At 52.6% G+C, this 16,270-nt stretch overlaps 1 protein-coding gene across 1 annotated transcript; it reads left to right on the top strand.

Annotated features, from left to right (window-relative positions):
- The first annotated feature begins 7,505 nt into the window (after positions 1-7,505).
- Positions 7,506-12,514, top strand: PCK1 (phosphoenolpyruvate carboxykinase 1). The gene is made up of 10 exons (XM_065891793.1): positions 7,506-7,641; positions 7,813-8,076; positions 8,579-8,760; positions 9,232-9,435; positions 9,558-9,745; positions 9,960-10,122; positions 10,743-10,967; positions 11,064-11,195; positions 11,582-11,677; positions 12,001-12,514. Exons 2-10 carry the CDS (start codon positions 7,853-7,855, stop codon positions 12,453-12,455), a joined length of 1,869 nt encoding a protein of 622 aa, XP_065747865.1. The 5' UTR covers positions 7,506-7,641; positions 7,813-7,852; the 3' UTR covers positions 12,456-12,514.
- Positions 12,515-16,270: the final 3,756 nt, after the last annotated feature.

Consider the following 16,270-nt stretch of genomic DNA (forward strand, 5'->3'; position numbering starts at 1 on the left):
ACCAGAAGTGTTTACCAGCATTCACAATGAGCTCCTGCGTGCTGCTAATAGGAGCCCGGTCGGCAGTTAACTCAGGACTTTGAAAACGACTCGGGTTATTTAGTGCACCTGCTTGACTGAATGTGCGTACGTCCTGGGGTTCCTGATGCTCTGAGTTATGAGAAGGCACTGTGGAACTTCTGGAAAGGTAAACAGCTGCTCAGAAAGGCTGCTCAGAAAAATGCCTGCCTGGCTATAGCTTCGAATGAGCCCAGGCAGAACGTGCTCCGGGGAGCGGATGATGCCGGGGAAACAGCAGCATCAGGAGTGAAAATGAGCTGGTTATTCCACACACGTGATAACATAAATCTGATTCAAGGAACTGAGAGAGAAGAGTAGACAGGAAAGCATATGGAAGAAGTTAAATAAAAACCCGAGGTGATACTGCTGTTACTCCGTGAGGGGGTGGATGCATCGATTGGGTGTATTTATTGCCTGCGCCCTGTACTTGGTGCTCGGTCACTGTCGCCGAGGGGGGTTCTGTGCCTCTGTGTGTAGAACTTGTCTTCCAGCTGCGTTTATTTAGCGGTTGTTTGCTGTGCACCTACTATGTGCCAGGCATGGTTCAAGGTGCAGAGTTTGCTGAAAGGATTGAGAACACAGACTCCTAGAAGTCAGGAATTTTGCCTTTGCTTTTTTTGTCCCTTCATAAACCCACAAGGATGTTTATTTGGCTTACCAAGTATGACCTGGGCTACCCTCTGATGTAAGTTCTGTAATAATCCTCACTTGACAGATGAGGGGACTGAGGAAGCATAGAAAGGGTATGACTTGATGAGGGCCACATGGTCCAGATACGAATGGGAGCCTCGGCCTCCGGCGTCCTTGCTGTCGGCTACTACAGTACTCTGCTCCCAAAAGGACACCGTAGGCCCCGCCTGCAGATTGAAATACTGAGCCAATCCCTGTTTCTGATCACCGGAGTGGTCAAAGAGGGTCCACTGCTCAGTGAGGTTGACCCACGTCTGTACGTATAGAAGCTGGTGTCTGAAAGCCCAGACTTCCCATTGCCTTCCAACCCTGGAGCGGTGGGCCCTGCCACTCGGAGAGAGAGCCCACAGGGGCTTGTGTGCGGAGGCCAGCCCCTGAGACAGACGTCCATGCCCTAGACCCTGCTGGTCCTGGCCAGGTCAGCCCCCAACGAGGCAGAGAAGGATTGAGAAAGAGGCCTCTTGCATCACACCTTCCTTGCACCAAGCCAGGGAAAGAAAACTTGCCTAACCTCGGCTTTCCGCAGAGCTGCAGGATGGAATTCTGCCTGACTGAAAATTAAAGAATGACAGAGACGTAAGCAGGGCAGAGGTCTCCCCAGCCCCTGCTTCCCATTTTCCCGGCTGAAACACCAACTTACTGACGAGACAAATCTTCCCCATCTGTGTTGGCCTGTGATTCTAGGTACCCACGACAGACTTCTCACCCCCTTGCCAATTTTACTTTTTCTTGAAATATCCGAAACACCAAAATGAAAGTTTCTTTCCACCGTTACCATTTATTTTACTTGGTTGCCTCTTCCAAGCAACACAGACTAGTTTAGGCAAAGGGGCTCATGGGCTGGCATCTTTTTCCATCAGACTCTGTGGTCATTGTTCAAACAGGGTTTCCTGCATGTGGGTAGAAGGGCTCTGACTTGGTGCTAGGATGTGAGAGCAGCATCCGGAGGGGCCTCCGTTTCCTCTGTATTTCAATTTGGAAGTATTTCAGGGTATTACGGCTAAGTTAGGTGCCCCAGTCCCTGATGAGACATGCTGGCTGGACCCCGATCCTGGGGGATGTGTCCCGAGTACCAGTGCTGTGAATCCCACCTCCCACCCTTGGGAGAGGAGCTGAGAGTGTGAGATTTACTGAGTTTTAGGAATTATCCCCAGCACGGATCAGAAAAGACATTTTTGTTCTGAGCCGCAACACTGCAGGCATGTGGAAGAACTTGCTTAGTTACCAGGGAGCTCTAGGAAAGAGAGCGTTCAGTTCCCGAGCGATTATCATTATTTCCGATAGAGTTAACTGCGCTGCAAAGTGGATCCATTTTCTCGCTGCAAAATAAGTGCGTTGGATTGTCTTTTTTGGTAACTATGCAATTAGTTCTTTTTGCCCCGTGCTTTGCCTGATGGTGCTGTCTTTTCTCTGTGAGTGTGCTTGGAACGGTGTTTGGCGGTGAATCTGTTCTCACTCTGCCGCACATGCTCTGGGAAAATGGACTTGCTTACTCTGTAGCACCTGAAATCGAGGGCACTGTGAGTCGGAAGGACCGGCTCAGTTTAGAGATGAGGAAACTGAGACCGTAGAGGGTAAGTGACCGATCCAGAGACGCTCAGTAACGATGGCACAAGCATTTTCAAAGACCACCTGGAACCATACCACCCAGCTAACGCCCTCCACACTACAAGTCATGTGCAAACACATAGGAAGAGTAGAAAACTGGTGGGGGACGGGTGGGTGTGTTGGAGACCTGCCTGCCTCCTAGAGTGGCCTTCAGGTGAGCGCCCCCCCACCACATACAATATACCTGCTCCCACACTGGGCCATTGTCCCACATCTTGCACATAAAAGACGGCACTACATAATCTTTTTTGGTTTTTAACTGAGGTGAAATTCATAGCATGAAATCAACCATTTTGGAATGGAATGTCAAAAAAATGGTCATGAAGAACCTAAGGGCAGGGCAGGAATAAAGACGCAGACATAGAGAATGGACTTGAGGACACGGGGAGGGGGAAGGGTAAGCTGGGACGAAGCGAGAGAGTGGCATGGACGTATATACACTACCAAACGTAAAACAGATAGCTAGTGGGAAGCAGCCGCATAGCACAGGGAGGTCAGCTCGGTGCTTTGTGACCGCCTAGAGAGGTGGGATAGGGAGGGTGGGAGGGAGACGAAAGAGGGAAGAGATATGGGGACATATGTATACGTATTCACTTTGTTATAAAGCAGAAACTGACACACCATTGTAAAGCAATTATACTCCAATAAAGATGTTAAAAAAAATAAACCGTTTTAAAGTGTAAAATTCAGTGGCATTTCGTACACTCAGTGTGATGCAACCACCACCTCTATCCACTTCCAAAACTTCCATCACCCCTGAGGGAGCCCCCCACCCATTAAGCTGGATTAACGTCATCTTTTAAGGATCCTTTCAATTATATGATTCTATGGCTTTAAAATAGGAACTCAACCCATGCAACTCGGTAGAAAACAAACAACAACAAAAAAAACCCTCCACACTTCAGAGCCTTTTAAGATTTCCCCATAAAAGTAGAACATCTAAATATTTGTCCGTAACAAACACAGCCGGGGTGGGTGACTGGGATTGCCAGGGGGAGATGGTGCCGCACAGATCATTACACGACTGCCGTCGGAAACGTCCACGCCTGGGCCGGTTGGTGCCCACGGAGTAGCATCCCTGGCAATGGACACCCACAGTTGATTTGCGCACATACTTTTGGCTCCAGGACAAGACATGGGATTTACATTGTTAGTTTCTTATCACCTTCTGGAAAACTGCTGTCCCTTTGATCTTGACCAGGAAAGGGGCATGCTGACCTACGAATTCAGATTCCTGAACTGAGAGGCATTTTTGCGGTCATTCCCTGGGTGTAATGGGCCTCTCCATCACCCCCATTGGTGGTGGGGTGGAGTGGGGAGGTCTCGGGCTTGCAGTTGACAGCCCTTGCTTGGGAAAATGGCTTATTTGCCCTCTCTGGGTCTCAGCGGTTCCACCCCTCCAGTGAAAGAAGTGGTTGTGAGTGGTGGATTTCCAGTGTTTTCTGAAACTCCTTGTTCAAACAGAGATCCAATATGGCAGTCTAATATAATACTCACCACGGGTGAAGTCAGAGATGCTGCGGGTGAGGAAGGCTCTGAGCACATCTCACCCGGCCATTCCCCCTTCCTCCTCCGGGAGGCTCAGAGGGATGCCCCCAAAGCCCTCAGAGCACAGGATGGAAACCACAGATCCTGGCTGTACAGGACCTCCAAGCACTTGGAATTTTTATTTTATTGGCCTCAAGGTAACCATTGACCAGTGGATGTCAACCAAACCGTCCTCAGAATCCTCGGGAGACGCCACCCAAGTGCACGGCTTTGTTTTCCATTGCTTATCTGGAATGGAGCTATTCCGCACCCCTCACCCCAAATGCTCATTCGTCCTGGCCCTGCCCTGGTTTCCATGTTGCCCTCCTGATGGCTCCATCCACGCAGGCATCCCGTAGGCTTTTCAAAGTCTTTCTCCCTCACTCCTCAGGACCCTGGGGACAGCTAGATGCAGCTTAGGACAACAAAAAATGTGTACGTGACCTCAAGAAGGCGTAGGGAAGATGATACCTTTAGGTTTGAAAGTATTTTTGTTTTAGTGTCTGGTCTTTCTCCTTTCAACAAAGAGGTTTTGTATGTGGACTCAACTCTTTAGATGTTTCTTCAAAAGAAGAGCACCTTTGTACATTAGGACATATGTGCTTAAGTGGCCCCGGGAAAGCTGGGGCTGGGGGTCCCTGCTGTGTTTGCAAATGCAGAAACGACAAATGCAACTCACAGGGGGGGCCAGTCAGAGGTGTCCACCCACCCTCCCCAGCCACCATGGAGTGTGTTGAAAACTCCATGAGGGGGTTTGACTGAAGGTCCTCAGGGATTCCAGCAGCAGGGTGACAGTAGAGCTGCCCTTGCAGGTCCCCGTGGAAACCAATGGCCGGTACTCAGTTCTGAGACTTACTTACAGCTAAGCCCGTGGGTCAATGGGGAAGACGCAGTGTCACTGGTCAGCCCTTTGAAGACATTGCTCAGTGAGTCCCCTTTGGAGCAGGGAGTCTCCAAGGACAGGGGCAGACTGGAGCCCTAAGACATCATCAACAGAGGAATTAGGGAACTTTGCCTGGGAGTCCTCAAAACCCTAGCTTCTCTCTGTATCACTCTTTTCTTCTAGAGAACTCAGTACTTTTAGGTAAATCTGGGTCCAATGTTTACTTTTAACATTTTGACAAGGGACACTTGCAAAGGAATAGTACCATCCTTCCATCATGTACATGTGCGTAAGGGGACGGTTGGATGATTCACTGCTCCTACATTTTAACTGAACCAACTTGTTCTCACCAGGAGACTCAGAATGTAAAAACCTTGTAAGTGTTGGTAGCATGTAGAACTGCGCATAAACTCTAGTTTCTCCTTTTTGTTTTTAATCTAGGTACTCTTCAAGGGAATCTAACCTACTGTTATGGAGCAAGGGCTCCTGTGCCCATGGTATAGAAAGCCAAACTCTGACAGCGGGTGTTTGCAGCACAGTAAGGGTATTTTTTTGCAGGGCACCAAGCAAGGGAGTGGGAGACAAGCCTCAGACCTACTCCCTCTTGGTCTTTGAGTTGGGGGTGTTTTTAAAGGGGAAGAGCAAAGAAACAGGGATTATCCATCGTTTTGTGACATTTCCTACTCATAGTTTCAGGGGTCAGGATTCTCTGGCTTGCGACTCTCTGGCCAGGTGGTCCATGGCTCGGGGGTCTGTGAACTCACACTGCCCTAGAGAAACAGCCCGCGTTTGTAAATTAGCGATGAGATCTAGAGCAGCAGCTTCCGTGCCTTAGTGACCTTATGACATCAGTGTTCTCAGCCATCTCATGCTGGTTGATTCGCGTTCAGTCAGCAGAGAGCATGGAGTTCAGAGGTGACGAGAAAGGGATTGAGGTCAGAGAGCAAGGGAACAGTTTTGGATAGAGCGATTAACCGTGAACTCAGTAAGGGGACTCAGTTCTGGGGGGACTTGGTTTAACTATTACGGTTTTTACTGGCAAAATGGGAATCTCTACCCACTCGGGGAGATCAGCCGTACTGGTGTAAACGTGTGTTCTGTGTATGTACGGTTGTGCCTTTGAATGGCTAATCTCACTGATGTCACATGCTGAGGAAGTGTCCCCAGCGACGGGGCATCACATTGTGGTTGAAATTAGACAGGACACTCACTTCTGTGTGGCTGATAGCATCATTAAGAATGAATTCCAGTGACCATCTAGGCAAATGACTTTAAACAGAGACATCTCCTGTCGTGCTTATACTGAAAGATTCGGCTGGCTGAATTAAAAAGCTGAATAAATGAAACCTAGCGATGGGCTGATAGTTTCTGTGGAAGTTGGTGACACGTGCACACCCAGTGTGGCAGTGGAAGCAAAGCCCCGCAGGATGGCCCTCCAGGTACTCCCGGTCTGAGATTGTCGTTCCCGACGCCTTGTGATTGTCACGGCGCCTTGCAGGCACAGTCACGGAGCCATCTCAGCTCACCCTCCACGGGGGAGGCGGGCAACTCCCCACTGCCCTCCTCCGGGGAGGGGGCGCCCACTCAGCTGTGGAGCTGGCGGTTGGGGGGGCGGGGGGCGGGCCTTGGCCCCGTTCTCCCGACTTCTCACCTAGTGTCCTCGACACTGGCCAGCAGCTCCGTAGGTCATTAAATTCGACTGACGTTCAGACGGCTTGCAAAGCAGATTCTTTGCAGCTGTTATAAAGGTCTCATTGCTCAAGTGTAATCTAGCAAAACCAGCCCCCTCCACTCCCCGGACGCTAAGATTTGCAAGGGCGACAAAAAGTGTATAGTCGACTCCAGAAATAACTGCACCCAGCCGGAACTCCTCGGACAATACATGGAAGGTTCCAGAAGGGGCAAAGGTTCCTCACAAGGGGCAGTCCGCTGTGCCGCTCCGGAGCCCGGCGGTTCCTGTTCCAACCCTCCCTCTGCCACCCACCAGCCCCAGACTGGGGAGTAGCCGCTGGGCCCCCTGTGCCTCAATGTCCTTGTCTGTACACAGACTGTTCGTGGGCACCACCTCAGATGGCGGCAAGGAGTTAAGTCGATACAAAGCGCTTACGACAATGCCCTGCACTTATTCATTCAGCGCCTACCGTGTGCCAGGAACTGTGCGTACAAAACGGACACAAAATAGGCAGAAATCCCTGCCCTCGTGGAGTTTCTTTCTATTTGGAGCGAGGGCAGGGGACGCACCATGGGCACTCTATGAGGTTAATCACCCCTAATTAGGTCAGACAATTGCCAACAGCCGCACACCATCCCGTTGCATTTGGGGGTGTTCTTCCCGTTGGCCTTTGACTGTGGGGTGATACCTCACCACTGTCTCGTTCTACCAACCAGCAGCGGTCTGTACACAAGACGTACTGCCAAAAGCCCTGAGGTCCCCCCAAGCCGGTGCTCTGTCCCACCTGCCTGTCAGAGGGAGGGCCTGTGTTTTGCATCCGCAGGGGACTGGGTCAGAGTTTCGTCAATCAGAAGTTGTGTAAGGCTTTGCCACGGCTGGGCCAGGGGCCGGAGGCCTCCAGCACTCATTAACAACTATCTGTTCAATGATTATCTCCCTGGGGTTTATTGTGGTGAGCCGGGCCAAAGCACAACTGACCGTGGCTGTGATCCAAAGACCAGCCCCTGACGTCAAAGATGAGCCTCCCTGGGTGTGGCTGAGGGGCTGGACCTCTGTCCTTCATGGAATTTAAAGCCAGGAAGTTCTGCCCCCAAACACCAGACAGGGCCTTCCCACTGGGAATGCACCCTTACCCGCGGGAAGAGCCTTGAAAGAGACCTTTGGGTCCCTGATCCGGATCGTCCAAAGAGAAGAAAGGTAGGTAGAGCTGTTCGTTTATGTCTCTCACAAACTGCAGTGCTAACAGGAACTGGCTTTCTTTTTTCCTCCCAGCCCCGACTGTCTGGCGAGGTGCAACCCGGACAAGGCGCGTGGAGTTGGGGGGCATCCGTGGTTGTTTTTGTTCAGGAAGCCTGTGCTTTTTCTATGGCAGGAAACTTGGCGCCCGTGCCCCTCAGCCCAGCCCCGCAGAGATGCCTCCCCAGCTCTCAGGTGGTCTCAGCTACTCAGCCAAAGTTGTCCAGGGCACCCTGGACAGCCTGCCCCAGGCCGTGAGAGAGTTCGTGGAGAGCAACGCCAAGCTGTGCTGGCCCGACCAGATCCACATCTGCGACGGCTCCGAGGATGAGAACAGGCAGCTGCTGGGCCGCATGGAGGAGGAGGGTGTGATCAAGAGGCTGAGGAAGTATGACAACTGGTGAGCACAGCCTCGGGCCCTTCCGCACCGCCCAGGGTGCAGGTGGGGAAGTGGTGGAGGAGGGCCTTGGGCAGGGCCGGGCCGGGCCGGGGCTGTGTGGTTTGCAGACTCTTGAAAAGCTTAGGAAAAGAGCCAGAACCACAGAAACTTAATTTCATGACGTTCGCAGAGCAGCCCAGGTCGTCAAAGAGGGGGCGCATGCGAACGCTGTCTGCAAACTAGGTCCCCGATCCAAAGGAAGGTCGGACAGTCCCTGTCCTAACAGACTAGCTCCTGGTCTAGTGTGTGTCTCCCTGACTGTGTCCCCGGCGGCATGGCTGTGTCCACATTGACGGAGCATCGCTAAAGCGCTGGGCACCGGCCAGGTGTGGGGAGAAAGTGATGATGAATAACTGGTCCCTTCGTGAATGGCGCGGGGCTGAGGGTGTCCAGGGCGCAGGTGCCGTGCAGAGCAGCAGCCCTTCCTCTCCAGTCCTCACCTGTGTAGTTTTGCCTTTTGCAGCTGGTTGGCTCTCACTGACCCCAGGGATGTGGCCAGAATTGAAAGCAAGACGGTTATCATTACTCAAGAGCAAAGAGATACAGTGCCCATCCCCAAAACCGGCCTCAGCCAACTGGGTCGCTGGATGTCCGAGGAGGATTTTGAGAAAGCGTTCAATGCCCGATTTCCAGGGTGCATGAAAGGTGAGTGAAACGTTTATTTGAGCAAAATGTCAGCGAACCTTTTATTATTGCGTCTCTGCCCTAATGTTACTCATCATAGAACCTTTTCTTATTGCGTCTGTCCTCATGTTACTCGTCATAGAAACTCCCCCGGCCCCAGAGAGCCTTGCATTCCACATGTGAACTCGGCCGCGAATTGAAAATGTACATCTCAGTTCTGGTTTTATAGACTGTCTTATACGACCAGGAAAACGCTTTCTACACATGTGGACTTAGATAGCTTGGTGGAACCCAACTGCACATTTATGAAAACTCTTTGATTTTGGAGTTCTGGCCACTTTTCAGTGGACTCTGCTAACTCGGGGGCACTGGTGGCAAGCAAGGCGTGATGTTGTCAGAGGGGGAATCTTGAGAAGGGTCCACCGAGGGAAACAGTGGTGGTTGTTTGTGAGCCCGGGGTCATTTCTAACCGCTTCCCACCCGGCCCCGCAGGTCGCACCATGTACGTCATCCCATTCAGCATGGGGCCCCTGGGCTCGCCTCTGTCCAGGATCGGCATTGAGCTGACAGATTCGCCCTACGTCGTGGCCAGCATGCGTATCATGACGCGAATGGGCACGCCCGTCCTGGAAGCGCTGGGGAACGGGCAGTTTGTCAAGTGCCTCCACTCCGTGGGGTGCCCTTTGCCTTTAAAAAGTAAGCATATTGTTTCAAAATCAAAAGCTAGAACTGAAAAAAAACAAAAAGCAAAAAGCAAGCTTCGGCTTAAACCCAGGCGGGGACGGTGCACACTGATGTGGGCGTGTCCTCCCATGCAGAGCCTTTGGTTAACAACTGGGCCTGCAACCCGGAGATGACACTCATCGCCCACCTGCCCGACCGCAGAGAAATCATCTCCTTCGGGAGTGGGTACGGCGGGAACTCGCTCCTTGGGAAGAAGTGCTTTGCTCTCAGGATGGCCAGCCGGCTGGCCAAGGAGGAGGGGTGGCTGGCAGAGCACATGCTGGTAAGAAGCAGGAAATTCTAAATGCGCGCTGTAGAGGGTCGGGCAGAGGAGGGGAAGTGGCGAACCCCTACCGCTTCAGAGTTCCGACCGTGCTCCAAGGACAGGTCTAGAAATTCCATCAGTGATGATGATGGAGACACCCTCCTAGACTAAAGCGTGCACCTCTGGGGCAGAAAGGAACGAAGTGCTTAAGGAGAAATCTTGCCTCCAACAGATTCTGGGCATAACCAACCCCAAGGGCCAGAAGAAGTACTTCGCGGCTGCCTTTCCCAGCGCCTGCGGGAAGACCAACCTGGCCATGATGAACCCCACCCTCCCAGGGTGGAAAGTAGAGTGTGTGGGGGATGACATCGCCTGGATGAAATTTGACCAACAAGGTGACTCTTTTAGGCCCAAGTGTTGATGATAATAATTGAAGCTAAGTGAAGTTTTGGCTTTCAGAACGTACCAAATTCTCTTGAATCCACAGTGTTTGGATTTTTAATTCATTTATTTCAGTTCTTGCAAAAGCTCAGACAGATGTATCCCATCAGCATTCTTTAATCTCATATCAAATCTGGATTGAAATGGGACCCTATATTGCTCTTTGTTTGTATAATAAATTGATTAAAATAGCTTGCTGGGGGGCTTCCCTGGCGGTCCAATGGTTAAGGCTTCACCCTCCAGTGCAAGGGGTACAGGTTCGATCCCTGGTTGGAGAGCTAAGATCCCACATGCCTTCGGGCCAAAAACCCAAAATATAAAACAGAAGCAATATTGTAACAAATTCAATGAAGACTAAAAAAAAAAAAAAAAAGCTTGGTGGGAAACTGGTGAGGAAGAAAGCATCAGAGTTGACTGATAATGCTGGGATGAGAAAAGAGAAATAGATTCTAGGCAGGAGGATAAAAATAAAAGACTTGAGAATTTGGTACAGAAATTAGCCTGGCAAGGTATAAGAATATATGTTATGCTTTGCTTGGTATTTACTTCTACTACCTGGTTTAAAACTTTCCAGGTAACTTGCGGGCCATCAACCCAGAGAACGGGTTTTTTGGTGTCGCTCCTGGAACCTCTGTGAAGACAAACCCCAATGCCATCAAGACCATCCAGAAGAACACCATCTTTACCAACGTGGCCGAGACCAGCGATGGGGGCGTTTACTGGGAAGGCATTGACCAGCCACTGGCCTCGGGCATCAAACTCATTTCCTGGAAGGGCAAGGAGTGGGACCCCAAGGATGGTAAGCGCCCCCCCCCCCCGGGAGGCCTGGGGCCCCAGCCCACGGGTGTGTGTGTCGGGCCAGGCGCTCAGGGCCTCTCCTCTCTTGCTGCTGTAGGGGAGCCTTGCGCCCACCCCAACTCGCGGTTCTGCACCCCTGCCAGCCAGTGCCCCATCATTGACCCTGACTGGGAGTCTCCGGACGGCGTGCCCATCGAGGCCATCATCTTCGGAGGGCGCCGACCTGTTGGTGAGGCTCCCCTGCATTCGGGCTGGGGAGCGGGGGATGTGGCACACTCTCCCCTTGGCCGTGACCCTGTCGGAGGGTGTCAGGGACGCAGAGCTTCCTTTCCAAAACGGCAGGGTGATGATTAAGCTCCAGCGTAGAACGTACTTCCTGGCCGCCTAGAGCTTCTGGATCCTTGGTCCTGTGATGCCGCCCCCAGACTGACTTTGGCTGCGTGGCCTCCTGCTGTAACTTGACGTGGCGGCATCTGCCCTTAGCTCTGGGGATGCAGAATTAGCTCAGTTAGAAAGACAACACACAGCTGTGTCTTTCCATCTGTGAGACGGCATCGCCGGCCGAGGGGTCCGGGTGTCAAGGCCTGTAAAGAACGCTTCTTTCTCCTGCTAAAGGTGTCCCTCTGGTCTATGAGGCTCTCAGCTGGCATCATGGCGTGTTTGTGGGTGCGGCCATGAGGTCGGAGGCCACGGCAGCGGCAGAACACAAGGGTGAGTCTGGCCAGAATCTGGAGCCGCCGAGAAGGGCGATGGACTGCTCTGTCTCTGTCTCTGTGTCTCTGTGTCTCTGTCTCTCTGTGCCTCTTTGCCTCTGTGTCTCTCTCTCTCTCTGTGCCTCTCTGTCTCTGCATGTCTGTCTTTGTCTCTCTCTGGCTCTGTTTCTCTATCTCTGTGTCTCTGTCTCTGTGTTCCCTCTCTGTCTCTGTCTCCCTGTAGAGAGGTAACCTGAGAAAGCCAAGTGGCCATGCCAACAGTAAATGTGCCAACAGCGTCCTCTGAGGCATCATTTACCAACAGAGCCCCTCTGTTAACAGGCAAAGTCATCATGCACGACCCCTTCGCCATGCGGCCCTTCTTCGGCTACAACTTCGGCCAGTACCTGGCGCACTGGCTCAGCATGGCCCAGCGCCCCGAGGCCAAGCTGCCCAAGATCTTCCACGTCAACTGGTTCCGGAAGGACAAGGCCGGCAGGTTCCTCTGGCCGGGCTTCGGCGAGAACTCCAGGGTGCTGGAGTGGATGTTCAACCGCGTTGGAGGGGAAGGGGGCGCCAAGCTCACGCCCATCGGCTACATCCCCGACGAGGACGCCCTGGACCTTCGGGGCCTGGGGGACGTCAGCATGAAGGAGCTCTTCCACATCTCCAAGGAGTTCTGGGAGGAGGAGGTGGAAGACATCCAGAAGTACCTGGAGGGGCAGGTGAACGCCGACCTCCCCCACGAGATCGAGAGCGAGGTCCTGGCCCTGAAGCAAAGAATCAGCCAGATGTAGTCACACCCCAGACCTCACCTGGTCCTCCGCCTCCAGTCCATACAGTGCAAGCAAGAGAGCGAGAGAGAGCGAGAGCGAGAGAGAGAGAGAGAGGGAGAGAGAGGGAGAGAGAGAGCGAGAGAGAGAGGGGTGGGGCTTCCTGAGTTCTCACTACTTGCAGCACCGCAATGACCCGCACCCAGAGGCCGATCGAAAGACACCCCTTAATTTTTCCGATAAGACCACAACAGAGTAAGGCTAGTCACTGATGAGGCTGTGGAGGGAAATCTCGGCAGGCTCCAGAGTCCACTATGCGATGCACCTTTGTTCAGCTTAGGGACACTCAGGCTCAGAGTCTTTTTCTGTTCCTTCTCTTTAGTTGTATCAGTTAGCCGGAATGCACAGAAGAAGATACTTGAGCTGTATATATGTGTATGTGTGTGTGTGTCTGTCTGTCTGTGTACTGTTGCCTAAAGCACATTTAATAACTCTGGAAAAATCTTGGGCAAGATTACCTACTAGTAGTTGCTAGAAAGCGATGTTGCTTTGTTATTAATATGTGTGTTTAAATTATTTTTATATACCGTAGTTCCTTACCTCTACATAATTTCAACGTTTTCCCTTAACACTTCTTGGAAAAAAAATCACAAAATAAACTTTTATAGAAAAGATGGATTTGTTTGCTTTGTTTTTCTTATTTGAACCACCACAAACAGGGAACTCTGATGAAGCCCTTTGTGATGGAATCCCCCGCAAGGAATGCCCTAACCCCTGACGGAGGGGTGAGGTGGGGTTGGAGGGGGCAGGACAGAGCCAGGTGGGGAGGTGTGAGCAGAGAGAATGCCACCCAGAGGTGACACGGTGCCACACAGTTAACCACTGGTTAGTGCCTAGAAGCCACTAGTTAGTGTCCTTGAACAATCCCACAAACCTTTCAATGGTGGATCCTGTGTAACTGGAACAGGAACGTTTCAAATGTGCTTTTTGACAAAACCTTGGGTCTGGGGGCTCGGCTTTCCACAAGAATTATATCGTGGCTAACTTCACAGGTTTTTGTCAATAAATACTTTTTTTGAGCAATGCTTTTCTCCACCATCATCCATAGGGGAAGAGAGTAGAGAGAAAAATGTCCTTCAGAAGAAACGGCAAAAGGGCTCTCCAGGCATTGACGGAGCACCTTCTGTATACAGAGTGTCGTGCCATTGGTGGGCTCACAAGGGGCTGCCTCAAGCCCTCCGCTGGTCCCTCTGTTCCAGATGTTCGTTTATCGGGTCCTCCGGGCAATCCGAACGAACCACACACTGGACGGGGCCCGCGCATTCTGTGGATGCACAGGGCCTTCTCCGGTTGCCGTTCTCCTTTCTGGGCCGGCTCTCCCGCTCAGCACACCCCAGCCGTGCGTGTTCTCAGGGGGGTCAGGACGCCTTGGCTTTGCTCGCCGCCACAGCTCACAGACTCGCTGGTTCCCCAGAAGTCCTCTGTGCCTTGCAGGCACCACGTGGAAGGTCAAGCTGAGATCCCCCCCTATTTTATAGGTCGGGAAACCGAGGTCAGACGGGTCCGTCGGGGCTGGGAAACAGCAGCCAGAGTTTTCTTCTCCTTTAAGGCGTTGAGAGCTGCCGGGGCTCTGCCCACAAAGTGTCAAGTTCTGATAGCAAAACCACTGACGGGAAAAACCATTTAACTCAATTAAACGCTATCTGCTGTATTAATTTAAATCAGTGGCTTTCAGACTTGTTTTTCCTTTTCGCTGCAGAACACTCGCTTGACATGTACTCTGACTCAGAAACCCAGCAGCTAAGGGAGACACAACAGGAGGCTGGGTGGGTGTCGGGACCCAGGCCCCCCTGGCTTCCTTTTTTCCACCCCCTGAGGCAGTTCCTTGGACCCCTGAGAGGCACTTCCAGGATATAGCGTGGGCACCATTTTTCAAATGCATGCCCCTGGCCCCGGCTTCCTGTTCTAGGCCCTCGGTAGGCTTCATCCCTTTTCGAGTAAAGCCAACCATCTCAGAATTCCCTGTGCACAGCATCTCTCACCCAGCCAGCAGACTCTTATATGACCATGTTGCCACCTGGCCCAGGAAGCCTGGAGGACAGCCTGGAGGAGGCGCCTTAAACAGAATAAGAATTTTCAGGGAGCCAAAAGGACTCAGCACTCGCCATTGGCGCCTAAGTCAGTTTCCGAAAACCGTGCCCACTGTGTTCCACCTCGAGGTCCTAGTTTCTGTGCTGGGCCCTGTGGCCACAATCATCAGGACGCTATGACCTTGATGGCTGCCATTATAGTGTTCTGCCTGAGCCCGAGCCAGGCGGGAAGGCAGGTAAGGCCAAGGCCGTTTGCAGGTGGTCAGGCTGAGGCCCTGAGAGTGGCCTATTGGTCAGGTGGGATGGGAGTGAGAATGAAAACTCAGCCCCCCAGTTCCTGGTCAGCCCTCCCCACAGTACACATGAGTCCAAATCAACACAGGGACTGACGTTTTCTACTGCAATCCAGTGTAGGAGCTGCCCCCTGACCTCCATGGGTTCCCAGAGCCCTGCTGGGGTCTGGGTTAAAGACCAGAACACAGTAGGTACATAGCACATATTGAACCAGGACAACAGACCTGTCCCTGTGTTCACCTGAGGTTCTGGGGGAGAATCCAGGGGAGCAGGGCAGGTGAGGGGGCGGGGCCGGGGGCTCTGGGAGTCGGGAATTGCAGGGCCCTGTCCCCTTCCTCCCTCTCTGCTTTGGCCCAGCCTAACCCAGAGTCCCCAGTCTGCCCCTGCTCTCGCCCCGCCCCGGGTGCCACACAGCATGTTCCTTCCCGAGCTTTAAGGCCACAGGCGGGGCCCTGGAGGCTCCTGGACCTGCTCCCCTGCCAGAGCGGTGACCTCACCTCTTCTTTGTCCTCACTGCCAGCAGTTGCAGCAACAAGGGACCGGGTTCCATCATCTATGGGAAAGGGAGGGCTGCCTCATCCCTCCCGCCTGCACTCCTTCCTATCCTCAGGGGTAGTAAACACTGGTGACCTTGGACACATCCCAGCTCTGCCTTTGGCCAGCAGCGTTACCTGACATGACACCCTGATCGGTACCGTGACACAATAAGACCTCTGCTGGAGTCCAAGGAGTATAAAACGAAATAGCCCAACTCAGCATAGGTGCTGGGGCCCAGAGGGTCTGGATGTGAGTCCCACGCTACCTCTTCATAGCAGCGTACCTTCAGGTGACTGCACAAAACTCTGAACCTCCGTTTCCTCAACTGTAAAATGGCCTCCACTCCAATCAGGGCTGACATTCGATATGGTGGGGTTGGAGGTGAGAAGCTGAAATCACCCCACACGGGCTGGTGGAGAGCTGCTGCCCCAGCACTCTGACTGCCCCTGGCTCACCCATCCCCAGTCTTCCCTCAGGACCCCCAGACCTCCGCACACAGCTGAGGGGCTCCCAAATCTGGGCTCAGGAGCCCCTCTGGGTGGTCATTGCTCCCACTGGCTTTTAAATATTTTGAACATCACTCCTGTCCTAGCCCCGCCTCAATGCTTTGACGCCACACAAATCCCCCAACTCAGAACTTTGCTGCAAACCATGGAGCTTGGCCGGTGGAGAGGAAACCCTCTAACTGAGAAAAGCCTGAGTCCTCCGACCTCCCTGCAATGGATTGAGATCAAGCTTCCTCCAGGGGGAAAACCGGGGCCCTGAGATGGAGGCAAGTTTCAGAGGGAGTGATATGAAAAATGTGACTTTTTCCTGCCTTTCTGAAGCTTTCCTTGAGTCTTTCTTGCACAGAAAGCTGAACAGAGTGGGACCCTTGGGAGATGCTCCACGCGGGCTCTTGTTAAGGATCACCTCCCG

Source organism: Phocoena phocoena, chromosome 15, assembly GCF_963924675.1.
Source record: "Phocoena phocoena chromosome 15, mPhoPho1.1, whole genome shotgun sequence".
In the NCBI taxonomy this organism is placed as follows: domain Eukaryota; kingdom Metazoa; phylum Chordata; class Mammalia; order Artiodactyla; family Phocoenidae; genus Phocoena; species Phocoena phocoena.

Excerpts from the sequence above, each read along its gene's own strand:
- PCK1 (XM_065891793.1), top strand. The coding sequence starts at position 7,853 with ATGCCTCCCCAGCTCTCAGGTGGTCTCAGCTACTCAGCCAAAGTTGTC. Across the intron at positions 8,761-9,231 it reads ATTTCCAGGGTGCATGAAAG|GTCGCACCATGTACGTCATC; the intron begins GTGAGTGAAACG and ends CCGGCCCCGCAG. Across the intron at positions 10,968-11,063 it reads GGAGTGGGACCCCAAGGATG|GGGAGCCTTGCGCCCACCCC; the intron begins GTAAGCGCCCCC and ends TTGCTGCTGTAG.